The 27,785-nt window shown below is 39.8% G+C and overlaps 2 protein-coding genes across 3 annotated transcripts in view; one reads left to right on the plus strand and one right to left on the minus strand.

Annotated features, from left to right (window-relative positions):
* Positions 1-19,206, plus strand: part of LOC126384297 (dolichyl-diphosphooligosaccharide--protein glycosyltransferase subunit STT3B) — a 117,317-nt gene extending 98,111 nt beyond the window's left edge. The window contains exons 10-16 of the mRNA XM_050035267.1: positions 1,996-2,207; positions 4,666-4,853; positions 7,578-7,749; positions 8,289-8,462; positions 11,511-11,624; positions 13,890-14,096; positions 15,441-19,206. Of these exons, the coding sequence (XP_049891224.1) occupies positions 1,996-2,207; positions 4,666-4,853; positions 7,578-7,749; positions 8,289-8,462; positions 11,511-11,624; positions 13,890-14,096; positions 15,441-15,515 (1,142 nt within the window). The 3' untranslated portion in view covers positions 15,516-19,206. The remainder of the gene's footprint in view (positions 1-1,995; positions 2,208-4,665; positions 4,854-7,577; positions 7,750-8,288; positions 8,463-11,510; positions 11,625-13,889; positions 14,097-15,440) is intronic.
* A 2,116-nt stretch (positions 19,207-21,322) lies between these two features.
* LOC126384298 (oxysterol-binding protein-related protein 10) overlaps positions 21,323-27,785 on the minus strand; it is a 121,889-nt gene continuing 115,426 nt past the window's right edge. For both annotated transcript variants that reach the window (XM_050035268.1, XM_050035269.1), the window contains exons 11-13: positions 26,099-26,281; positions 25,828-25,981; positions 21,323-23,177 (exon numbers count right to left, since the gene is read on the minus strand). In XM_050035268.1, the coding sequence (XP_049891225.1) occupies positions 23,133-23,177; positions 25,828-25,981; positions 26,099-26,281 (382 nt within the window). In that variant the 3' untranslated portion in view covers positions 21,323-23,132. The remainder of the gene's footprint in view (positions 23,178-25,827; positions 25,982-26,098; positions 26,282-27,785) is intronic.

A 27,785-nucleotide genomic window follows, 5' to 3' on the forward strand; every position in this document is an offset into this window, starting at 1 on the left:
ATACCTCTCAGAAATGCTTTTGGTTTATGAACCAGCACGGCCCCTCAGATCCTGCGGTTCTTCTCTTTTAGCTGTTCCACAAAGCAGAACAAAAACATTTGGCGATGCTGCTTTCAGCCATCACGCTCCAAGCTGCTGGAACAGCCTTCAGGAGGATCTGAGAGGAGCTGAAGATATTTGAACTTTGAAACTAAAAACCCATCTATTTAATTTAGCTGTGGTTTTATTTTAGATTTATACTTATTCTAATATCATCATAACTATTATTTTTTATTTAGCTCTTTTTGTTTTACCAACATTTATAGTTGATCATCATGATTTATTCTATTCTGTTATAAAAGATATACTATGCAGGATTTTTCTAAAAAACAATGTCAGACTCATACAGTAGTAATCCCTCTCTCTGCCCTCTGCCTGTATTTTCTTTTTTTTCCTCTTATTTTCTGTGTTCAGGACGTTTCTGGGCATGTACCCTCACATCACTTAGGTGAGGTCAGGGTTTTATAAAACGATAGCGACCAGGGGCCAGACCGCAGCGCCCCAAAAAAACCCACAAATATAGCAAGGTGAAATGCCAAGCAAGAGTGAATCTGGGGTTGGCTTTTATGTTCACTTTTGTTGGTGAGCGTGCTTACAAACAGTAACTGACAATCTTGCATAGGGTGGGAGGGTTGCCATCTAGTCTTTTTCTTGTAGTGAGCTTTGTATGCTCTTGTAGTACATCAGGAAAGGGGGTCCAGGTTCTCTCAAACCTTTCAGAGTGTATCTGATTTTTTCCAGTTTCAGAAATGACATGGTGTCTCTAATCCATCTGTTGAATGTGGGGGGTCTTTGTTCCTTCCACAAGAGAAGTATCTGACGTCTAGCAAGCAGAGAGGTGAAAGCAATGATAATATGGGATTTGCCTTTAAGAGATCGAGTTACATCCGTAAAGCCAAAAATGGCACATATTGGGTTTGGAGGGATGCTAACACCACATATTGTGGAGTAAGCCTGAAAAATGTCTACCCAAAATGTTCTAAGGTGTGGGCAGGACCAGAACACGTGCATATGATCAGCTGGTTGACTTTTACAACGGGGACAAGAGGGGTCAATATCAGGAAAAGTCTCGGCCAGTTTGGCCCTGGTCCAGTGTACTCTTAGACGGATTTTAAGCTGAATCAAGCTATGCCTAGCGCAGGGGGAAGAGGTGTGTATGAATTTCAGCGCCGCCTCCCACTGATCCTCCCTCATCACTTCCCTTAAAGCACCAATAGTCAATCCTGCAAAACTGTCAGAATATTGACATTGAGGCATTTAAATATATCAATATTTGATTTTCTCCCAGCTTTAACTATGAACAGTGGTTACAGTGCATAAATTCTAAATAGTATATTATAAGTCAAATAAAACTGAAAACAGGCAGCGCAGTGATCAGGAGTCTCATTCCAGGATCAGATCGAATGCCTCCTGCTTTAGGAAACATCCTCGTCAGTACAGTATCTCCTCTGTCTCCAGTATTGTGATGCACTCTCAGCTCTCCATCTGCCTGAAAGAAAAACATTGAGGGCGACTCGGAAAAACAGCTCAAACAAAACTTTTATGTTTACAGAGTAAGACAGCCAAGATCAAGGACAGAGGACCTTTGAGCGCTGCAAACAGTCCTTCAGCAGCCTGTTTCTCCCTCAGACTTAATCAGCCAATTACAGCTATTGATTAGCCATGCACCTGTTGAGCCGGGTCGGCACTTTTCAAGGACAGGAGGCAGCCAGCACTCTCTCCAATTCAGAGTTTGAGTTCTGCAGAGCCAACGTAGACTGATTATGCTGCGTTACAACTCAATTTCTCTTTTTCATGTGTTTATCGCCTTCTCACACACACTGCCCCATTTCCTGTCTGTCCTTTACATTCACACCGTCTTTCTCCTTGTCTGACCTTTGTCTGCTTTGTTCTCCCTCTCTCCCTACCTCCTCCTCCTCCTCCCACCCACCTCCTTCTTTTTCTCTTTCCTCCCAGTGGCCCTGTATGCCATCAGCGCTGTCTATTTCGCCGGCGTGATGGTGCGTCTGATGCTGACACTGACTCCGGTGGTGTGCATGCTGTCTGCCGTGGCTTTCTCCAGCGTCTTTGAGCATTACATGGGAGATGACACAAAGAGGGAGAAACCCCCTGCGGAAGACAGCAGCGACGAGGATGACAAGAGGAATTCTGGGAATCTTTATGACAAGGTCACGCCAGGACAGAATGATTGTGGAAACACACATCAAACGAGAAAAGTCACAGAGATAGTTCCTTGTTGATTTAACACACCTTTACAGTTTGGATTTATTATTCATCAGCTTCTCCACCAGTTCAGCTCGCCAGTTTGGGTCGACTGTGATTCAACTGTGATTCAGCTGCAACTGTTTGATGCTGTTGCCATAATTTTAGCCATCTCACTTTGTTGATCTGACTGCTCTCAACTGTGGCTTTGTCTATTCCAGGCCACCTTGTAATAATCACAGTATTTAATATGCTACCCACAAATAGCCATCCGTTTGAAACATTTGCAGAAATAACATTTTAGCCGGTGTAACAATTTTGTGAAATTGACAAATGCTTCAAAAATGACACATTTCATTTCAGTTTTTGAACATCAAGACAGCGACGTTGAAAGTCTGTGTATGGTGACAGGTCTCATTACATATACTTGCTGCCCTGCACTGGTGGGGGAAAAAAAATGCAGAGATGGACATTTTGACTGTGCTTAAAAGCTGTGCCATTAACACAGGCTGCATTTCACACAATATGATAAAAATTGTGACGCACATTTCTGTTGATAGTTGTCGGTAAAAACATGTTGTAAAGAGTAGCAGTGTACCAGTAATAGAGGGGTAGAAGTCTGCAAGCAGATATTAACAATGCAGGTTTTGAAAAAAGAAGATCCTGCAAAGGTTTATGTGTTTATACAGTTTAAAGTTAGAGGGGGAGTGAAAGGCAGGGCAGTTATAATGACAGCTGCAGAGGACACAGGAAATACATTAAAACAGGACCTGCAAAACCATAGAGCACATTTCACAAGAAGACATAAATATTTTAAAACAAGGACAGCAACACATAAAGAATATAAACAAAGCACGCTACAGGTTTTCAGTCAGTCAGAGTATCGTCACACACTTGATTATCTTTTAGCTATGATTTTAAGTTAGTTTTAAATGAATGATATGTGTCACAGTCTCTAATATGTGTTGGCAGACTGTTGCATGTGTGAGCCGCTCTCACTGAGGTCAGAAATACATTCAATATTAAGATTACACAGAGTTTTCGTACATAGGATTTATTTTTATTTTTTATAATTATTAGATATCAACATTATATCCAGGCCGTACCAGACTCAGAATTATGTCCGTGGAATCTGATTTGGCTGTTCATTATGAATACTTAATTATTAGGGGTTCAACGGGAAGTTCAGGGTTACTGTAACATCCACATAATACAGTAAACGAGCCAAGTTAGCCCTCTGAGCTAATGCGTTCTAACGATGCTAACGCAGATTGAAATGTGCAACATTTTTGCCTACATTATATATCAAACAAAGCCAGAGCTGTATCGTATTCAGTTGTTGTGAGCTGTAAATTCAGCACTTCTAAAGAAAAGGCAGAACATAACTTTGACCCGAAGGCTGACCGGGGCAAAGCTATCTCACTCAGACTCACCCAGGGTTTGTGTCTGCAGCTGTCTGTACCATAGAGCTGAGTGAAAGCGAGGAGTGCTCACTCTGCAGCTAATTCAGGGGACCAAAACATGCCCAGAGGTACACGGCACACTGATTGACATTAAAAAGAAGAATCTCAAGTCGAGTCAGCTGACGTGTCTCCGACTGATGATTCGAATCTTTGTCTTTCAGGGGGCAGCCTTATATTATGAGATATTTACAGGCAAAATTCTACAGGAGTCCATGTAAGACAGACAGTCATTTCCACTGTCAGCAACTCATCAGCCTATCATGTTCATGGAGCAGTTAAGTGTTAAAGGCGATCTTTGCTAACCATTTTTGTCCCCTATGTTAGTTATAGTTCGTGAACCTTTACTTACTCAGGAAGTCTCTTCAAGATTAAGATGACTTTACAAGACAGACGTTGAAAGAAAGTGTATATATACAGATCACATTACAACAAGACGGTACACACACACACACACACACACACACACACACACACACATATATACACTCTAATTAAAACAGTCACAGATATTATTAACAATATCAGCGAGGACAGGTTTGCAGTCCCTCAGTGAAATTGGAGTCAGTAACAGTTTGTTTTGCAGTTCATTCCAGTAGTAAGGTGCATTGTACGCAGCATTAACAGCTATCCTCACTCACTTCCAGACACATTTGAGGTGTCAGAGCCAGTAATTGGAGATGCCGGTAAAGAAAAATATTCACATTATGCAGATTTCCTCCTCTACAGAGTTTTTATAGCCTTAACAATTCTCTGCTGCAAGTGTGAAGCGATATTAACTCATCACAGGGTTCATCTCGCAGTCCTCAGTGATGCATCACACACTACAAACTAAAACTTGAGGATGCTGTAAGATACTTTGCTCAATTAGTCCATTCAATAATTTATTCCACTAAATAATTCATCTCCTTGGAATGCCACAGACTCTGCCATCCATCATAATAGCGTTTGTCTCCCCCTGCAGGCCGGCAAGGTGCGCAAACATGTGTCAGAGCAGGAGAAGGCAGAGGAAGGTCTGGGTCCGAACATCAAGTCCATCGTCACCATGCTCATGTTGATGCTGCTGATGATGTTCGCTGTGCACTGCACCTGGGTCACCAGCAATGCCTACTCCAGTCCCAGCGTGGTGCTCGCCTCGTACAACCATGATGGGTAAGTGCACACACACTTTGGCTGCAAGGTGTTAATAACATTACAGCTGAAGTGTTACAAGCACTGAATTCATTCATCTAAAAATAAGGCCTTAAGTGGTATCTTTTAAAAAGTCTTAAAAAATGCTAAGACATGGGAAAAGTAGGATTTTATCATACGAGGCTTGATGTATTTTATGCAAAATGTCCTTCAAACCCGGCATGATGGGAATCATGGCAGCAGAATCCCACATGCAGAGTGAGAAACACAGGGCTTTTCCGAAACCAGACCCTATCCACTCCCACTCCTTCGCTTAGTGTAACTCCATTTGTAGTCACCTTCACAGCTGAATGAAGTACCCTTCATCGGGGTGTAAGGTTTAAGTACAGCTGCGAGCTTTTGGACAAACGTCCATCTCTGTGGCGGAAAGAGGAACTGTCGTAACAATTCGTAACCATGAAGAAAATGAAAGCTTATTCCCATTTTACGTTCTCCTTATGTATTTGTAGCACTTTTACTTGATATGTATGTGCTGCTGTTGTTTACCTGAATTTTTGCATTATATCCTTTTGTTATTAAAAGAAATAAATAACTTGATGAATAAATAAATAACAATGAATAAATGAATAGTTCCTGTGAATATACAATATGATTTCATAACACTTTAAACCAAATGCATACAACTGTTTTCAGGAGACTAGAGAAGGGTATGTTTTATCCTAAATACAGTGTAACCTTAAAGTTGTTAATGTCTGTATGACAATATTAAATGCATATCTTAAGCCCCTTTTACACTGCCAGATTTTCGGCGAATGTTGGGCCGTTTTGCCGGCAGGCTGCGAGTGTTTAGACACACAGAGCCGGATTGGCGAGTTGATCCGAGGTGCCTAATTTTCCGCCTCATAGGCGGAACCTTTTTGGTTTAAAAAGAACGTGGTGCCCTTCCGCAACAGGAGGGGCTGTTGATGACTTGTGGGAGGAGCTGTTGATGACGTCGCACGTGCGAGCCACTGGCGGTGGATAAACAGGAAACAGCTGAATTAGCGAGCAGCTAGTAGCAAGAGGGCAACGCAAACCTGACAGACACTGTAAAGATGAGCAACTGGGGAGACAAGGAATTGCGCGCCCTCCTTGTCCTCGCAAACGAAGAGGCCATTAACCGTCAGATGACGGGGACGGTGAAGAACGGGCCGACTTACGAGAGAATCGCCGAAGGACTGACCAGCCGCGGCTTCCCTCCCACGTCACTGTTTACATCACACACTGAGCTACACGTTTTGTTACTTGCTCACGCCCCCCATTGCCCTGAAAAAGGCACATTCTGTATAAACAAAAGTAGGCAGGTGGCATTTTGCTGCACTCCCCGATTTTGTTTTTATACTGCCAATGCTGAAAGAAGACTGATTGGGCTTTCCTGTAAATTTGCACAATTCCTGTATAAAAAGGGCTTTACTTTAAGTAGTTTACCTTGGTAAGGGCAGTCAAATTGAACTTAATTTGTACGGAGCATCTTCCATGACGAACACAATAGGGCCTTGCACATGGTCAGAAGGTCAGCATCGATGCAGTTGTGCTGTTGGAGGATTTAATAGCACACTTCCCCTCCTCATAAGTTGGTTTGGGACGACACTCAATGTGGTGGACCCTTTGCATTAATGTGGAAACAGTGGAAGCAGGGGGTGGTTTGGAAATGGCCTGCAAAATCACCAAGAAAACTTGCCTGCAAAGTCACAGATTTGCTGGTTTTACTCTACACTTGTCCCTGCCTCGAGACAAAAAAAGGTCACATTTTATATTACAATAAACATTTGGCCAAAATTGCCCCTCACCCTAAGTAATTGATGTCGGTTCATGTCTTTTTTTCCTTTCCTTTCAATCATTGTAAAATTGGTTTTAAATTACATTACATTACGAGTGGCATTAAAAAAAGTCTTAAATCCAGCATGCTTCGTGCTGTAGAAACTCCGGTTAATGGATGTTAAATAACCGCAAGGAGCCAGGCAAAGTCTCAAGTAATAGTTCATAATGCAGGAGAATGGATTGCACAACCTTGCATGCAAATGAGCGCACGTGTGTGAGTATGGAGGAGCACGCAGAGCGGCAGGACGGAGGGAGCACATGTATATTTCATAAGAGGTTTGTGGAAATATTGATATGTGTACCTATAAGCTTTAATATGATTGCTTAACTTTGTGTTTCTAGGTCAATGAAAACATCTGCGAACCATCTCTGAATTTACAAAAAGCTGATATATTATTCTCTCTGAGATTCTTTACAGGCATAATTATTCTCTTTAAGTATTAGGGAGGAAATATTGAAGGCTAAGACTAAATGGTAGACGCAAGTCCTCATACATATATTAATGGAGCCACGGCAGCTCTCAGACAATGGTTTTAGCTCTGCTACTGGGAGCAGCGTGGCTGTCACTCTGCTCTTTTTTCTCTCGCACATATACACCCACACACTCACGCATAAATGCACACACTCTCACAGATATAACATGATTAGCATACCTACAGTTAATTGGTTCCTTGGCTTTATGTCTGCTGTTGCTCCTCGAGGTAAATTTAGGACACGAGCGTTCAAAGTATGAGGTGTTTTTTAACCCCCGGTTTATTATGCATGGATGGTCTATTTTCAGCTGTCGTTGCCCTTCTGATTCAAAGTCTTAGCTGAAATATTAATAGCCTCCGCAGCCATATGCCTGTCAACGCTGTTACCTGTCAACCTTATTTTCCCCGTTAGGACGCGTAACATCCTGGATGACTTCAGGGAGGCCTACTACTGGCTGAGGCAGAACACGGACGAGCATGCACGTGTCATGTCGTGGTGGGACTACGGGTACCAGATAGCCGGCATGGCCAACAGGACCACGCTAGTAGATAATAACACATGGAACAACAGTCACATAGCGCTGGTGAGCCTTCTGTCTGTTTCTCTCATGTCTCTCTTCTGCATCTCTTGCTGTTTTGATTTATGCTCATACAGAAAACAAAAGATTTCCTCCAGCAGCCACGAGCAGAGTCTTCAGTGAATTTCTTATGTAATTGCCACATACAGTAGTATAAAACCGCTCCTTCCAACAAGCCAGATAATCTTGTTTGCTTAAACTTTTCCCATTGAATTTACACTGTAGGGGGATTGCAGTTAATTGCTGTCAGATGCTGTGGGTTTGATTTATGTTTTTTGCTCTCTCTGCTGCCAAATGTAGAGGAATGTTTTTGTCTTTTAGTTAAGTCTGATAAAGCCCTCTAGCTTTCTTCTCTCTTGCTTTCTACCTGCTGCCTGTTGTCTCTTCAGCATCTGTCCGCAGGAAATGTAATTACAGAGAGTACAAGATGGATGTCTGTTTAATAATTCCTGTTTTTTCCCCACTGCTGTATCGAAGCATGGCGTCTTGTGAAACAGGAAACTCTAATTAAAGCACAGCTCGTCACTCTCCCCTGTTGTTTTTAGGTGGGCAAAGCCATGTCGTCCAACGAGAGCGCGGCCTACAAAATCATGAGGTCGCTGGATGTGGACTACGTGCTGATCATATTCGGAGGTGTGATCGGTTATTCAGGAGACGATATAAACAAGTTCCTGTGGATGGTGAGGATAGCGGAGGGAGAGCACCCCAAGGACATCAGGGTGAGTGTGAGACCTGCTCGTCACTGCAGCTGTTCTCCAGGAAATCTTGTAGCAAGCACTTACACACAGCAGTGAAATCAATGTTTCCTCTTCACTCTCACACCCTCTCTCTTTATAATGATGCTCAAGGACAGACTCTGTTTAGCCCACTGCGGTGCGTTCATGGCATGTTATCCGGGACTTGGAGGCACAGCCTGAATAGTAACCTACTGTCAATGCAGAAAAATGTCACATTCAGATTTTTACATTCATCACCATTTTACCTATGTTTTTATTGTCTGGCTTGAATAGTCAGCGTACAGCCACACAAACACACTCAGTAGGTTCACATGCACTCAGAAAACCAGATTATTCAGGGACACTAGAATATGCATTTACATTTACATCCTGGTTACTGTAAACCTGCGTAGAAATGTAGACATTCATAGGCTACTGTGTTGTGATGTGTGGGTCAAACCACATCCCGAAGCTCCTGCGGGCAGTTTGGGTAAGCTTGTTAGAAAATATGGTGTGTTGTGGGTGTGTGGGTAATTAAGTGACAAACTAGCATTCTGAGTAAGTTATTAATAACTTGCAGAAACATTAAGCCACAGTCCATCTTCCACCTTCTCCTCCCCTCTCTTCATCTCCCCGTCTCTCTCAAACACACACAGTAAGCAGCTTTATCATCAACACTGCTCCACTCAGGGTTTCCATTATCCGGTATTTGACCAGGAGAATCAGTGTAAGTCTGACATATTTAAATCTCTCCGCTCATTAAGTCCAGTAAAAATATGTCTCTCTGAGAATATGTAGGCAGAACACTGAGTCCTAACAGCAAGCAAGTGCATCGCTGTCCACACTGAATCCATTAAATATGCACTTCTGTTACGTCATGTTAACAACCCGCGGGACCTATCAGCTGTGCACCCGACATTAAACTTAAGATGTAACCACTTAAAAGATTGGTGAGTAGCCCTACTTGCTGTCGTCCTATGTTTGTATTTTTAAACCGAAAACACGTTTTATATTTACTGAAAACGAGGGGGCGTACGAGGGGGCAGGATGTGTATGCATGTATGTATGTATGTATTGTAATGTATTATATGTGAATATGAATATGCATATGTGTTGTATATGAATATGTATGCATGTGTATATCCAAGATTTATCGAGGTGCCAGGGTGCTTCCTTGTGGCTGCCTTTTCTTTTCCTTTTGTGTTTTTTCTCTTGACTGTGAATCCTATTGATATCATCTGTATTTTTGTATGAAGTCATTATCTTGAAATGAATAGTTTTAACAACAAAATACAGTGAGAAAGTCAAGAGACAAAATATAAAATAGAGTTTACAGTAGATAATATGAAATAATATAAGAAAATTTGTGCAAGATATTTACCAGAGATGTGCAGAAGTTCACAGTATGAAGTATAAAGTACGAGAGTATGTGCATGTGGGGAGATAGTACAAGTAAAAAGCAGGTTAGAAACCCTGCTACCTGTGCACATGGCCAAGAAATCTGTCTGCTCCAGGAGAAATCTATCTGAGGAAACCATGTGTCTCTAATCCCCCACTCGGATAACAGAACCAGGTTTGGTGATCACATGAAGTTTAAGAAATCAGCTTACTGGAGCAAGTCGCCTGTAACCTGGTTACTTAAAGTAATAGCTGAACATTTTGATACCGCTCTCATATCTGCACGGCAGATGGCCGCCCACCGAGAGCCTGGTTGAATTCGAGGTTTCTGCCTGTCAAAAGGGAAGTTTTTCTTAGCCGCCATCGGCAAGTGCTTGCTCATAGGGGAAATTAAAGAGTATGATGCCAAACCTGCTCTGTATGATAGTGTCCCGAGATAACGCTTGTTATCATAAATAAACTTGACATGACTGCAAATATGAGGCTAAAAAAACTGGAAACAACTAGTACAAATTCAAAAAATTCAAAATCCACCTGCAAGCTCCTCTAAAGATGAGAAATTACACATTGTACATCTCCTTTACCACATACAAAAACAGAAAACAGTGTATTTAAAATGTGTAACCATTCCTTTGAGACTGCATTTGTTTCTGTTTTTGTATTTATCAGAGATTCACATGCTGTTGTTTCACATTCTATGTTATGAATAAGTCATTTTTAAACTAGTCTCACATAGCCAGACCAATCTCACACTGCACCAGGACTGGAGAGAGGTCTGCCTGAACCCATCATAATTCTGCACTAAGGGAAAATACAACCTGGGTTGTTTGTATTTCTGTAAACCAATCACAATCGTCTTGGGCGGCACTAAGCCCAGGATGCGGCGACATTGCCCTTGTAAAAGAGTGTTGGGAGGGAACTTATTTTGGAACATTTGCACGTGGGGAGAGACTACTGATAAACCCAGGTGGCTCACTTTAGAGTCGTTTCCATGTATCACGTGGGTTTTGCTGCCCCGCCTCTTTGGGAGACAAGCACCAAGTCCCGAGTAAATTTGTTCCAACATTCAGACACGAACATAGCATTTTTTCCAGCGGACAAATCAGGAGAATATTACCTTTGTTCGAGACCTGTCTCTGTCTCAGCTACACTCTCACGAGACCTGGCAACAACTGATATGAACTCGGTTGATATCAGATATTAAAGTTGCCCTATGTCACTCTATAGAGTTGATTTTTGAGTCTCATCTCCAGGTCATCAAATGCAGACACCTCGGGTTGGTAGTTGGTCCGAACCACCGACTCAAGGCGTCGCGATTTGACAAACCGGGAGACTCGGCAATCACCTATCTTTCTCTGGAGACGCAAAGGGCACTTCTAAGCAAGCAGATATAAATGTGCTGCAAAATAAGGAACAAATTCTTACTGTAGCTTGTGTTGTATTGTTTCGAATCTGCCTCCTTTTATGTGGACACAGTATTTTTTATTGATACTAGTGATAACATTCATTTATCTTCATCCACCACGCCCAGTTTGGGCCTCATCAGTTAGCATATTCGTATCTACCTTTATCATCACCTCTAGTCATTGAGTGCTAATTAGTTACTTCATTAACTCATTCTCTGGAATTTCCTCTCATATTTGTCTTCTTTAGGAGAGCGACTACTTCACCCCTCAGGGAGAGTTCAGAGTGGACAAGGCCGGTTCACCAACTTTGCTCAACTGCCTCATGTACAAGATGTCCTATTACCGATTTGGTGAAATGCAGGTAAGGAGAGACACTTTTCACTGTCTAGCAGAATAACATCACCAAAAATCTCAACAGCTCTGCAGGTCTTTGATCATTTTTTCATCTCCAGGTCAGGTCAGGTCAGGTCAGGCCAGCAAGGAACTCTGATTTTAAAGAGATTTTCGGGGGTTATGATCCACTTCGTAGGTATAAATAATGAGTTCCAGCTTTGTGCAAAGATCAGAAAGTAACAAGCAGCTGCCATTGCCAGAGAGGTAAAAACTCTGGGTACTATATTTTATGCAGCTTTACGAGAGAATAACAAGCAGCTGCCACCACCAAAGGTGTAAAACTTCTTGCTACTGTATCTTAAAAGCGGTGCTGGCTGACAGACAGGCAGGAGAGGATTCAAGGAGATGCCTTGAGGAGCTCCTGAGGTTCGGAGAGGGGGGTGTTTGGGGGGGGGGGAAGGATGGANGGGGGTGTTGGGGGGGGGGGGGAAGGATGGAGGAGGAATATGAAGGATTGGCAGAGGCTTTCGAATGTGCCACGGCTACTTCTGGCAGGTAGCAGAGGAGAGATGAGAGGGATCCCTCATGCCAGGTGCTTACATCTCGGCTGTAGATGCAGCTCAGCCAACAGCTCAGCGGAGATGGGAGAGTCAGTGCAGCCGCCATCCGTAGACAGACGGCCAAAGCTCTGCGTGGCTCACAGCGCTGTTTCAGGGTAAAGAGATGGCACAGAAGGAAATGTAGGACAGGAGGGAGTGAGCCCGGCGAGGGAAGAAAGAAAGATAGAGTAGAGAGGGTAGATTAGGTTTACGAAAACAGGATGTGACAAGGGGAAGCAGAGGCTTAGAGGACATCAGGAAAAAGACGATAACTAGATAGTTGAGGATGCAGTTTGTAGCAGTGAGTAGAGATTAAAGGATCACACTGACAATGGATAATACAGTACAGAATAGAAAGTGTGTACCGTGGACTTCATATCTCCCCAAAAACAAACTTATTTATCTCTTGACATTTAAATGACGGGTTGAGCAGTGCTAGTAAATACAAATCCAGAGATAAACCATTGTGACTAATAATAATTTAATATTTCACACTCCGTGTCCTCTGAGGCAGCCCGAAGGTATAAATGAGATGCTGTTCTGTAGACAGTACACAAAGGGAGAGTGAGAATGGAAAAGAAAGGAGGAAAAATACAACAGAGGAAAGGTAGAGACTGCAGCTTTGAGAATAGAGGTGACAAGGGCAAAGCAAATGTGCGAAGGACACAGTAAGAGCTCTTTGGGTAGAATAATAGGAACAAGAGGTTGTGAGTGGTTCATACAAAGTGTACTGTGGAAGCTGACAGAGGGCAGATGTGCTGTAATCAAAAGGCTATCAAATGTTTTTGTTTTCTTTTATAATTGTGTTTGTCCTTGTGTGCATCTCCTTAAATTAATAAAACTGCGGTTGGCTGGGATGAAAATATAATGATAGCACTCAAATACACTGCTCAGAAAAATGAAGGGAACACTTAAATCACACATCAGATCTTGATGAACGAATTATTCAAGTTGAAAATCTTTACTGATGTACTTTGTTTAATATGTTAAAAACAAAATTACGTAACAACAGTCAGTGGAAGCCAAAATCATCAACCCACTGAGGGCTGGATTCAAATTCACACTGAAAATCAAAGTAAAAAATTGGTATCACAGACTGATCTAACTTGTTCCAGGCACAAATGTAACGTTATCTTACCTGATGTGTTTAATCCAGCAACTCCTGGTGTTTTTATCAGCCGAGAAGTGAAAGGAAGATCTATCCTCTGATCTGTCAAGTCAAGAAAGTGACAAACTGTGACTTTCTTATCTTGCAAAATTATCTTTTACATTGACATCATATGTGTAATTCTAAATTACTTGTCTCTTGCCAGTAATGACTGCACATACTTTTTAAGAAATAAGGTCACATGGTGGTCCACCGAAAGGGGAGAAACTTTGTCTCTCTGTATCTTGTTTCATTAATTCGTATTAAAACTGCAAAAATGAAAAATGTGCCAGTTTAAGACAGAGCCAGGCTCGCTCTTACCGCTTTGTTTGCGGTCTTTGTGCTAAGCTAAGCTAATGGCTGCTGGCTGTAGCTTCATATTCAACATACAGACATGAAAGTGGGATCCATCCTCTCATCTAACTCTATTTATTTTTCGTTTATATCCCAAATCCAACTATTTCCTTAAACCAAAAGCTGTTTTCTAAGTGACATTTTACCCAACATGCACAGTTAGCTGATAGCAAATACTTTATCCATCCTCCAGCTGGACTTCCGGACGCCTCCTGGTTTTGACCGAACGCGCAATGCCGAGATCGGCAACAAGGACATCAAGTTCAAGCACCTGGAGGAGGCGTTCACCTCGGAGCACTGGCTGGTCCGGATCTACAAGGTCAAGAACCTGGACAACAGGGAGCCACTGGACCACAAGCTGCGCAGTGTAGTGCCCAAACAGAAGTACACCTCTAAAAAGGTAGGAGGAGACTTAAATAAAAATGCATGGTCATAAACAGCTCAATATATTACAAATGAAACAGAATATATGCTCCAATATAAGTTTGTTAGATCAGTATTGTACATAATTTATACATGTTTATATATACAGAATACTGAAGAAGAGTAGCTCTCAGAGTCAACAATTTCTGTGGCACTAAATTCATTATTTTCAGTCATCACAGTCGTTAGATCATATCAGTAGATTCTGTTTGATGCCAAAAGTGATAAATAAGTCATTTAATCTGTTCCACCCCCCGGGCCGGGCCTCCACCGTGTGTCAAGTTTTATTAGTCATAAATATGAAAGAAACATTGTGTTCAGACACCTATTCAACCTCTCATGTTTAGAGCGTAAAGGGGCTCAGAACCTTATGATGGAGGTGTATGATGGCCAGTCTCATGCTCAGTTATGTCTCATTAGTTGTTGCAGCAATTTGTAGGTTGATTACATTTGTTACACAGATTTGGTGCCAATTCAAAGTATTTTCCACTTGAGAATAAATAAAAATATCCAAAAATCCCTCCAGAATACCACATTAAGACACCAAGACCTTGATGAACACCACAGAAAAATCCATGCTGTGATCTGGTAATTGGTGATTTCTGTAAAATTTTCTTTTTTTAGCGACTGGATAGCACGAAATCCCCTCATTGTCAGTATACCCATGAAAGCCATATGTCCCCTGAATACCTGAGGTGTCTAGTTAGTGGCTGATCATCCTAGAGGTCACAATAATTCATTTTATACGGTGAGGTCCGTTTCAGATAAATGGTCTCACTACAATGAAATGGCTTCTGTGGGGGCTAACATCACACATTAATACAGCTGGGCTCATTAAGTCTATAAGAGTCTCAGCTTCCCAATCATATCCAATGTCTGCTATTCCAAGACTGTTTAAGGACTCCAGCATGCAGAAATATTCAAATACAACAGGCAAAAATAACACACTTATACTACACGAGGGAAAAAGTGCATTTTTACAGCCAAAACTGCACGAGGCTAGTTTAAAGTGGGCATGTCTGTAAAGAAGAGACTCATGGGTACCAGTAGAACCCATTTTCATTCAGGTATCTTGAGGTGAGAGGTCAAGGAACCCCTGTGAAAATGGCCATGCCAGTTTTTCACTCAACAAAGTTTAGCTTAACTTTGGAGCGTTATTAAACACCCTCCCTGACAGTCTAGCATGACATGTGGGATTTAAAACCCTGTGGAGTGGAAGAGGTTACATTCAGTTATATCCGGTAAATTTGAGATGAAAATGTTTTTAGTTTGAGAATAGTTGGTTTCTTGATCTTTTTTTTTTGTCTGTCCCTCTGTCCAGACTGCCAAGAGGAAGCGAGGACACATCAAGAACAAGCTTGCCCTGAGGAAAGGCAAGAAACTACAAAAAAAATAAATGGTGACGATGAACTCTTCTAGGAAAACAAGCAAACAAACAACTGCGAAGAAACCTCTAACAACCAATGAAGAAGAACACAGGGGCCGTTTATCTGGCACTTGGTCTCAAGCGCGTCTCATTAAGAGCGCCCCCGTGTGGTGAGGAAGTTGAAGAAGTCTCATATCTGGCTAGCTCCAGAACTGTTGTCCGTTTTATCCTGAGGACCTTTGTCTTGCTTATTTTCTCCTGTTTTTTTTTTTTTTTCTGTTTGTTTTTTTACTTGAATGTGCGGCGAGGCATAGGGCTGCTCTACTTGTTTCGGCGTCGATTTAATATTTTTTGCGGTACGTTTAATTAACTGCTTCTCAGTGCGGGGATCGGGGGTGTGAGGAGGTGAAAGGGGGAGAAACGAGAGGAACATTTTGCACCAAAGACCCATCGACCTTGCTCCATGGCACATGTGAACTCATTACTGAGAGTGAGGACGCGCAGGAGTGAACGCTTGAGGACTTGTTCCTGACACGTGTACAGAGGACAGTATGCGGTATGGAGGAACGTCACCGTCTCGGCACAGCCCATCTGTAATATTAACCTTTTTATCATCATCCTCTCCTTTATGTCTGCCTGGCTCCCTGACCTTCTTTTTCAACAAATTCTTTAGAGAAAAAAAATTGGCCTAATATGTAAATATGATATGTAAAGAATAAGTCTAAAAGGATGATAATATATTGGATTATTGTGGTGATTTTTAAATATGCAGTTGTCAGTTTTTCTTTTCATTTCTTTATGTGATTGTTTTGTTAATTTTCTTTTGTATGACAGCAAATAGAACAGTGAATGCAATAATTCTTGTACAGAGGGGCTTGAGATTTTGTTGGGAGAATGAATGTGAATTTTTACAATGGCCACCCCCCCCTCCATACCCCCCCCCTTTTTTTTCATAAATTGCATAGATTGTACATTTCTGCTGCTAGGGTTTTAAAGACGGAGAGCGGGCGACTGTGTAAAAAGTAGTGATAATAAATTAGGCCTCCCTTCCTGCAGAGGGAGCTCTCTAGTTTAGCGTGCAAAGCCTAGTGCCTCATCGCTGGTCACCATCGCCTCGATAAATTTGTGACTGTCTACTCCGTTAGCGTTTTTCTTTCAGCTCATCACGTATCAACGCAACAGCGGGTTGGGTGCTTCGACTAGACTGAGGCATTGGAAACTGGAAATGTTCGAGATGTCTGGAAATAGACGGGTGAACTGTGAAGGGGGGAAGTTAGTATACAGGCACTGAAACTGAGACAAGAAGAGACGACTGAGGTCAGGAAAGGTCAAAACCTCCATCGCTGTCTGAGACTACGGTGGACTAACGATCATCTTTATGGTTCTTTATTAGAGCTGTGTCCTAATTCCACACTGCATATCACACTGTAGAATTAAAGGGACAGTTCACACCAAGATCAAAACTACATGTTTATCCTCTTACCTGTGCTGCTGTTTATCAGCGTAGATTGTTTTGACGTGAGTTGCTGAGTGTTGGAGATATCAGCCGTACAGACATCTGCCTTCTCTCCAATATAATGGAACTAGATGGCACTCAGCTTGTGGTGCTCAGAACGACAAAAAATGAATCTGAAAAACTAAACAGCAATGTGTCATTGAAGAAATCATGACCTAGTTACTCAAGATAATCCATAGGCTTTGTTGTGACAAGTATGTAGGAACTATTTACTTTCTACTGAGCTACACCCGCCAACTGTGTCACCGCTCAGAAGGAAGAGGGTGCTCTGTTCCAATACCAGTATCACACATGACTCCGATCCTTCCTAAAAAGCTTGATCAGGTATCAGAGCAACTCTACTTCTTTTTTGCTGTTGTAAGGCTGAATCCAAATGTCCAGAGGGAACGCGCCCGCAAAGTCTGCAAGTGCGGTGAAGTCCGGACATTTGGATTCAGCCTTAAACAGTTGTCTGCATAGCAAGTTTTGCTGAAGATGAAGATGCATTAAGACAAGTTCCCCAAAGCAAAGAAGAACAGACAAACTGTAGTACACAGCTGTTTTTTGTTTTATTTTTTACACAGTGGTATCCACTAGCACGCAAGTTCAGGTATTGGAATTGGTATCGGGAAGGAAAAAGTGGTATCCGAGCATCTCTACAAGGAAGCATGCATCTACGGCAAGCTCACCTAGCTCCACTGAGCCAGCACACGTTACAGCTAATGTTTCCATCTGGCACTGTCAGCAGCACTGGTCCATGAGTAGATGCACGCTTCCTTCTGCTCGGATTATCTTGAGTAACCACTTTATGGTTTCTGGAAAGAGACATTGCTGTTGAGTTTTTCACATGTATTTTTTGGGGCTTTGAGCTCCACAAGCTGAGTGCCATCTAGTTCCAGTCATTCAAGAGAAGGCAGACATCTGTACAGCTGATATCTCCAACACTCGTCAACTCACACCAAAACAATCTAGACTGAAAGTATCACTACAGGTAAGAGGTAAAATATGTATTTTGGGGTTTGTAACCACGTTTCTTAAATATGTTTGCAAGCATGGGAGCTGCAACTGTTGTTTCAGTATTTTATCTGCTGATTATTTTCTGTTGGTTGTTTTGTCTGTAAGACAATAAGAGCCCAAGGGGACTTCTTCAGATGACCTTTTGTCTGACCAACCGTCCAAAACTCGAAAATATCAAAATTACACTGCAGCAACTCCTCACACCGAAGAAGCTGGAGGAAGCAAATAGATAGCATTCTCACTGTAGTATTGACTGATAATTCAAATTAAAAGTATTAATTTTAATATTAGAATGAAAAAAACTCCTACAGACTGAAATGGTTATTAGAGCATAGTGTATTCCTTATAATAAAGTCCAAGCTGACATGTTAGCTAACGGCTAATGTTTAGTTTATGTAGTTTAATATAGGAGAAGGAAACCAAATATTCACATGTACAAGGTTTGTGAATTTTTGGCTTCTCTGCTTTTAAATATTAAACATTGGTTAATTTTCTTTCAGCTGACTCATTAATTAATGTGCTCAGTGTTTCAGCTTCCGTATGTAGTGTGCACTTGGGACACAGCTGTGATGAACCGTAACCTTTGACCTCTTACTCTATGGGCACTGCACTGTTCTTCGTGAGTCTGGGTTCCCCAGATGTTCTAAACACTAAAGGTGTTTCTGTACGTGCACGCTTCAGTAACTTTTTCATTTCTTATCACATAAGTGACACATCAAAGACTTAACACATCGTACAGCTGCACTTGTTTTGTCACGTCTCACAGAAAAGTGACTTATTAGTATCACCAGTCCTTTTTGTTCCTTTTTTTTAATTGTCTGGACCGCTTTCTTATTCTTGTTTTGATCTTCTCTGAAACTTGAGCGTCACCATTTCAGGCTTCAGACCTTCGACACGATGCCACATTGTTAATCCAGTCACACAAACGCCTAAAACTGAGTCACGTCCTTTTTCGATTTCTCATTCGTCAAGAGAGGAGAGAGTTCAGACCAAGCCTTAATGTGATGTACAGTTTGTTGCCCCCTTTTCTTTTTCATTTTGTGTCAGAACGGTTCCTTCCTCTACTAAGTTTCCTCGTTTCTTAGTAGCTCAGTGCCGTCTGTCCTGGACACGGTTTTTGTTTGATGAATCCCTCCCTCACCTTCAAAGTTTACATTTTTACATTGTTGTTCTGTTCAGCCATCTTTAAATATACACTTTAATGAAAAACATTTGTGTGAGTTGTTGTTCTTACTGTGGTTATGAAGCAGAATGATTCACATACATTCAGTTGATATTCTTCCTGTGCAGATGTGCTTTTCCAGCCCAGGTGAACACAGAGCCAGCCACTTGATGGCAGCATTAGCCTTTGGATGAAGACATTTGCTTCAGAGTCTGCAGCAGTATGTCTAAAGAATGATGTAACCCTCACAGCAGGGAGGAGAGCTGCTGATGGGTTTAATTTTATCGTCACAAGGTGGAATCCTTCAGTGTGTGGGTAAATCTTGGCTGGATAATGTAGCAGAAAACCTTAAGAGTTGAATGTGTTATAACGTGTCATGATTACTTGGAGAAAAATGCATAAGGTTAAACATTAAAAGTCCAACCATCACAGCCATGCCAGCTACTATCATGTTGGGGTTGTTGTTCTCATTTCACCCCAGAAAACAAATCTGTTGAGTATGTTTGCAACTTTGCAATTTGTCACTAATTTTGGCACGCAGATGACAACAGCCATATTGTTACCAAAATCATCAAGTTTATCCGTCTCAAACTCAGGTTGTCAAGCTCAGCTCCTCCTTAGTCGGATGTGGCTTAACTTTCATTATTCTGAGCCATGGTGTCTCAAAATGGGGTCTCAAATTATTGATGGGCCCCTGAACGTGACATGACACACATGCATTAAATTTTAATCATCAGTGGGCCATATCAAAACTGTCACTCAAAATGGCTTACTCATATTTTTATGGCATACTACGACTTTTTAAATTATTTTTTAAAGTGATTTTTTAATGACATCACTATACTGTTATTATGACTGACTTTTTACAATACATTCTTGTCATGTACAATACGAAGACTTTTTTTATGAAATAATACGACTATCTAATGATTGTTTTTATGACATACTGCAGTGTGAATATGTTTAATGATTTTTTAATGGCATACTAAACTATGGCTTTTTGTACGTTTTTACGACATATTATACTTTGACTTTTTTACTGATTATTGTTGTATTCTATATTCTGACTTTATTAAAATTTTCATGACATACTATACTATTAGGTTTTTAAAAATATTTTATGACATACTATACAATGACTTTCATAACATTTTTATAACACTATTCTATGATTGTTTTATGACTTTTTAATGACATACTATGCTATGACTTTTTAAATTATTTTTTAAAATAACATTCTATTCTTTGGCCTATTTAAAATTATTTTATGACTTACTATACCATGACTATACTATAAAATTATAATTTAACATATACTTTTTATGGCATTTTTGATGACATTATACTGACTTTTGTCATTAAATTTTTATGACATACTATACTATGACTTTTTTTTTTAATGATTTTTATTGACTTTTTAATGAAAATGTTATGATGTACTAATCTGTGACTTTAACACTATACTGACTTAAAAAAATGTATGACATACTACACTATGACTTATTTTTTAATATTTTTGATGACATACTATACTGAATTTAAAATATAGATATATATGACATACTGTACTATGACTTTTTATTATTTTGATGACATACAATACTATGACTTTTTTTAACATAATATACTGACTTTTGTAAAAAAAAAAAATGGTTTCTGGAACGAGACATTGCTTTTAAAAAAAAATTATATTTTAATGATTTTTTTATGACATACTATACTCTGACTTATTAAATTATTTTTAAGACATACTATGCCATGGCTTTTTGATTAAATTTTTATGGCAATCTATGACATTTTTATGTTTTTTAATTTACTATACTATGACTTTTTTGAACATTTTTTTATGACACACTGTACTAACTTGTAATAAAATTTGTGACATACTATACTATTTTTTTTTGAAGACCTTTTTACATTGACTATACTATGACTTTTCTGATGAAAATTCATCACATGATATACTATGACAGTTATAATTATTTCTGATGATGTACTACACTGTGACTTTTTTGTGACAGCTTGTGACAACTGAGTGTTTAAATGATTTTTCTCTCTCTCTCTCTCTCTCTCTCTCTCTCTCTCTCTCTCTCTCGATTAGACATACTGCATTGGGGCCAAACCACTAGCAAAGTTCAACAGAGCGAGTCCACAATTGTCATGGCACATTTATTAAAAGAAAGTGATCTCAGACAGTTCCTGCTTTAATGGAAGTGATGACAAACGAGATGTTGCATAGGTCCTCTACCTGTGGAGTGAACGAGGAATAGCAGTTTACAATTCATGACTAATCACATTGATGCAGGACATGATAGGAGATGTACATTCAGGACATCATGACAACACATGTTTCATTAAAGAAAGGTATAAGGTCTTTATTGATGGACAATCCCTCCTTCAGTCACCATCACTCTACTTCAATGAGTCTGGATCCTTTTGGATTTAAAAACAGGAAGAAAAAAGGTTTCATGTAAGGCGAGTGTTGTTGAACAGTTGTTGAAATGGCTGCAGGTTCTCTATACTGTCATGTAAATGTCATGTACGGTCATGACATACGCTACAAATAGGCATCTGGTAAATTCACCTGGCTTTAAAATGCTATCTGGAAATTTATGTACTGAATGAGCAGTGAGAAGTTTATGTGAAAAAATATATAAGGCCATAAAAAATACATTTTCAGTGAAGGACATAAGGTGGATATACTGTTAATCTGTTTAGAAAAGCCATTATGTTTGAAAACTGACCACAAGTGTGTGAATATGTGCTGCCAGCTCCCAGTCATTGTTATTCTGCCAGATTATCCTCTCATCTTCACAGAGGCAACCTTCCAGCGAACCCCAGATGTGAGAACATGATTGTGTGTTTCTGCAAGCCTCCTCATCCATATTCATCACTACGGGCGACCTAAGGAGAAGCATTAACTTCGGGAGGCAGGGGATGCCTAATTACACAAGTGCCATCTTAGGGGCACAGATACAAAAAAGATTAGAGGACCCAGGAGCATGTTGCCACAAACAAACCCTTGTTTCCTTTCTTTAGGAGTAGGAAGAAGTAGCTAATGGCCGAAACAGCTGAATGTGAGAGGTAGTAATGGAAAGCGTCTGTTATGCAGAGGCGTCTCACTCAGTGGGTGAAATACTTTAAATGGAGCGACGTGTGAAAATCAAAAGGTAAACACAAAAAGCATGTGTAAGAGTACACGATGGAAGAGTAGCATACTATTAAAATGTGCCCAGATACATTCATAGTGCAGACAAAACAATCAGGACCTTCACTTCCTAGTAGCTCACTGTAATGTACTGAATAATAATATATACTAACACGTAATCTAATGTCGCACATTTGTTAAACTCTGGATTTAAATCTCATTTTAAATCTAAATCTGGTTAGGTGTTCTTGTTTCCCATAAAGCTCTTAGAGACCACCCTGATTGGTAAAAGCCATAAATATAAAATATTCAGTTTATTTCTATGGTAAAAGTGCTTCATATAAACAACTCATTTACAGCTACAGTATTATGTGTTACAGGGAACTGGTATCGATTCATTCTAACGCTGCATTACAAACTAAAAGCTCGGAACCAAACATCGACAATGTCTGAGAAAACATACTGATTATTAAAAACAAATACGAAGTAAAACACCAGTGGCAAACTTCATTACTGTGCGTGTGCAAAAAAGGCCTTGGCAAGGTGAAAAATAGAAATACTCTACTTTGAATAGTAATACTATTAACTGTATATAAAAATGTACTTTTGTCCCAAGAGCTCCAACCGACGTCTTGGTTGAGATCGCTTTGGCACCTTGCTTGTTTCCTGTTTGTGTCTCCGTAGTGTCACTCTGTGAGTCTATAGCTCAGCTCTGAAGGTCTCTGGAGGACTCGGCTTCCTTCGCTTGACTTCCTGACCTCTGACCTCAGTGTGGAGAAGAAGAATGTCAGTTACTGTCCATCAGGGGAGAGTGCTGTTCTGCTGTCAGGTCGACTTCCACAGTGGGCTGTTGTAGATCCAACTGTCTGCCTGCGTGAGTGAGGAAGAAAAACGGACAGTTAAAAAAAAGTGGAGAGTTGTCATAATAAGTAGGGCTGCAAAAAATGCTGATTAAATAGATTAAAATCAATTACAAAAAAAAAAAAGGTTGGCAAGGAATTTCATCATCCATTAGGTGGGCCTATATTATGATGCACATCACGCCCTGTGGCAGCGTCTCTGCCTGTCTTAACAGGAAGTAAGCGTCCTACTATCGCATGGCTAAGGGACGCTCTCTGTCAACACTGAATCTGTTGAATATGTTCATCTGTTACAACTGTGACCTCAAGATTATTGATATCGCCCAGTGTTTGTACATTTTAAGCAGAAAACAGGTTGGAAAACAGCTTGTTATTAACAATGGTCTTTTCCAGAGATGGGACCAAGTCACACATGTGCAAGTCTCAAGTAAGTCTCAAGTCTTAACCTTCAAGTCTCAAGTAAGTCCCAAGTCATTTTTTCTTGGGCAAGTCAAGTCAAGTCAAGTCACAGGTTATGTCAAGTCAAGTCAAGTCAAGTCAAGTCAAGTCCTGTAATAGGTCAAGTCCAAGTCAAGTCACCTTTTATTGTAATTTTACCTGCAGAATCTGATCTTAATAAAGTGAAAAGACAAGATATAAGTAACTGTCAGTAAACATTGACTTCATCGCTGCAATGTTTACTTTGCAGGGACGACCCCCCATGAGTGCACGCACACACACACACACACACACACACTAACACACACACTAACCAAGGCAGCGGCCAAAATCACCCATTTAGCTCATTTAACCCTGTGTTGCTCGTTCATAAAACGTACAGCCGTTCTTGTGATGAACCGGTCGGAATGTTGACAGGTTTGCTGATTGACAGGGTAGTGATCCAATCATGACAACGCCATTCTCAGCCTGCGTTCCTACCGGGTAATCGACATAATTTTTAAAATTAATTTATTAAATTTATATTCTAACCGAAAACATGATGTGAATAACACTCAAGTCATTCAAGTCATTGTGTCTCAAGTCAAGTCAAGTCCCGAGTCTTTAACTTACAAGTCCGAGTCAAGTCTCAAGTCTTTTATTTTTTGTCAAGTCAAGTCACAAGTCATCAAAACAGCGACTCCAGTCGACTCGAGTCCAAGTCACAATGACTCGAGTCCCCATCTCTGGTCTTTTCCCAAAGGTTTCTTCTTTTTTGGTCAAGTTTAAAAGTTACATTATCTACTTTAAATGCTGTTTTTTTTTAAATTTCTGGAGTGGAATGTACAACAATAACCATATTATATGATCATAAAAGCACCCGTTTGGTTTGCCTTGACAAAAGCTTGTTCATTTGTCATTTGATTGGATGTGGTAAATCTATAGTGTTGCTGGTTCCTCTGTCCTGATCTGTGCGACGTTAATGTAGGAGGCATTCGATAAAATATTTAAAAAAATAGATGTTACCAATTATTTTCAGATTTTTTATGCAACATCAGAAAAAAAGATTCATAATATCCTACTTCCTATGTTTTAACATTTTAAAGACTTTGATTAAAGACATTTTATTGCATATTAAGACCTCATGTTACGATAATGAATTCAATGCCTTTTAAAAAAATTTAAGGATCTGCAGGCACCCTGCATTTACCTAACCACAAACTTTCAAACTCCCTTGAGCCAGCTGTCACCATTTTTTTTTTTTTTTTTAGTAAAAACAGACATCGTATAGATAATTCCACACTTCAACTTCATGAATCAGCTGTTCTTGTCCATTGCTGTGCTTTAAAATAGAGCAACAGGAGTAGATAGAAACAAGGCTTCAGGCAAAAGTTGAGCTCCCAATGGCATCCTGCGTCACTTGGGACATCCCAGTAGAAAACAATGCAATCAAACAGATGTTCTCGATGAAGCTCGCTGGCATCACACTCTATTGGGACATGGTGATCGGAGAGACACTGGAGTGTGATGTAATGTTATGGAGTTTTGGAATATTTCATGCCATTGACAGAAACTTGAGCTATATCTGATCAAAACTGATGTAAAATTCCATTTTATTTTCTGTGCATGGCTTCATCCCCAATGTCCATTTGTTGAATCTAGTTTTTTTTTATTGTATTGGACTCATCTGTACTTACTTTTAAAATAATAAAATTCTGTTTTTTCCTTTTCATCCCATTAATAATCCATTAGGATTGACTGATCAAAATGTATCAACATTGTTAGCTGCAGCCCTAATAATTAGGGTGAAATAATCCTTTAAGAATGACCACAGAATTTCAGTTGGCAGCTGTGTCCTCAATGCCTCAGTCACTTCCTTGGACACACTGTAGTGAGCAGGAGTCTAAAAATGTGGCCTTTTGCGTCATTACTGTCTGGTGTAGTGTCACATGAGTGTAATTTCCTCTAAAACAAGTGTGTCCCAGCCCTGAATACAGTCTCTGTTGCCACGTGGGCACCCTAATTATAGGCATATCGTTGTGCACAGGCCATGGTCACAACTTTCTCTGTTCCTCTATGGCAATCTGAGGTCATTACAAGGAGCACAAGTTTTTAGTGACGCTCACATAAATTAATATAGATAAAGTGCACTTTATTAGAAACAGGAGGATATTTTGGACACAATCCAGCTTCCTAAATTTTCAAGGGCAGTTTGAAGATTATCACAATGTTTATCTTTGTACCTCTTTAGTGAAGTATTTGGGTGTCCAGGGTTTGTTATCAGCTGCTCTCTGCCTCTCCTCCCCTCTCTGTCGCTCCTCCAGTCGGTGTTTGTGCTCTGTGGCCTCGTCGATGTTCCCTTCCTTCAGTGACTTGGTGACATGTTGCCATAACCGCCTACAACCACAGGTACAACACACAATTAAATTTGTATGCTATTAATGTCTGCCCCATATGGCACCATCCTAACTATTTAGAAAATGACATTAAGTTGGTTGTAATGAGTTTACCCACCTGGATTCTGTCCTCCCTTGTTTCTCCACAGACCGCAGCTTCTTCCTGGTGACTGGGAGTTTGGCCGTGTCGATCACTTTGGTTTCCCCGCTGCTGTAGGTGAACTCCAGCGTGCCATTCCACTCGCCCTGGGCTTTGCACACGATGGTGTTGGTCGGGTTGTGTTTGACCTCTGCCGTCACTCTGAGTTGGCCAAATGGAGATTGTTGTTAGGAATCTTGTCTGCCTGTTACATTTCCACCTCCATTCTAGACATTGTTATTTTATGTTTCAGCAATAGGATATTTATGAACAGCACTAAGAGCAACTATAAGAAGACTTTCTTTACATGACTTTAAACCCTGTCTACTAAAAATATATGTGAATATACTACTACTACTTATACTATTAATGTTTTTTCAAAGTTATAGAGGAATTGCAATTGTTTCCCAGATTATAGCTGAGAACATTAAAATATTGAAAAAGTCATGGTAAATAATACTAATTGTATAGTATGTCATAAAAAACATCATAGAAAGTATGTCAAAAAAAAAAGTTATTTAAAAAATAAAACCTATGTATGTATGTCATTAAACATAAAAATCCTCATAGTAAAGTATGTCATAAAAAAAAAAATACCACGGTATAGCAAGCATTCACTTATTGTGAAATCAGTTGAAATGCTTTTTGGTGCAAGTCAGGAAGTGTACTGTTGCACTTTAATGCCACACTTATGTTTTTAGGACTGTTTTTAAAATTGCAGATAAAGGATTAACTTAAAGGTTGATGGAATATTTCTGTTGTGATGTTATGTGTTTGTTACAGAATGTGTATATTGTTTGTGATATAATAACAATAAAATCATTAAAAATATTTTCTGGCCATACAATTGTATATCATTGAAAGTTATGAAAAAAATCATTGTAAAGTATGCCATAGAAAGAATCATAGTATAGTATGTCAAAAAGTGATTTAAAAAACCCTCACGGTTAAGTATGTCATAAAAAGATGTAAAATAAAACACATTGTTGAGTATGTCAAAAAAAGTTATACAAAATGGCAAACCATAGTATGTCATTAAAAACAAAGTATAGTATGTTATCAAAAACATAGTATAGTATGTCATAAAAAAACGTCATAGTACAGTATGTCAAAAAAGCGTCACAATATAGTATAGTCATACAAAAGTCATAGTATAGTATGTCATAAAACCATCATCATATAGTATGTCATAAAAACATCATGGTATAGTATGTCATAAAAAGGTCATAGTATACTATGTCAAAAAAACCCCGTCATAGTGTAGTATGTCAAAAAAATGTGATAGTATAGTATGTAAAAAAAAGTCAGAGTTTCATATGTAAAAAAAAAAGGTCATAGTAAAGGCTGTCAAAAAAACATCATAGTATAGTCTGTCAAAAAAAAGGGTCATATTATACTATGTCAAAAAAAAAACATCATAGTATAGTCTGTCAAAATAACGTCATAGTATAGTATGTCAAAAAAAGTCATAGTATAGTATGTCAAAAAAATGTCATAGTATAGTATGTCAAAAANAAAAAAAGGGTCATATTATACTATGTCAAAAAAAAAACATCATAGTATAGTCTGTCAAAATAACGTCATAGTATAGTATGTCAAAAAAAGTCATAGTATAGTATGTCAAAAAAATGTCATAGTATAGTATGTCAAAAAAAAGTCATAGTAT

This window comes from Epinephelus moara, chromosome 22 (assembly GCF_006386435.1).
Source record: "Epinephelus moara isolate mb chromosome 22, YSFRI_EMoa_1.0, whole genome shotgun sequence".
NCBI classification, from domain to species: Eukaryota; Metazoa; Chordata; class Actinopteri; order Perciformes; family Serranidae; genus Epinephelus; species Epinephelus moara.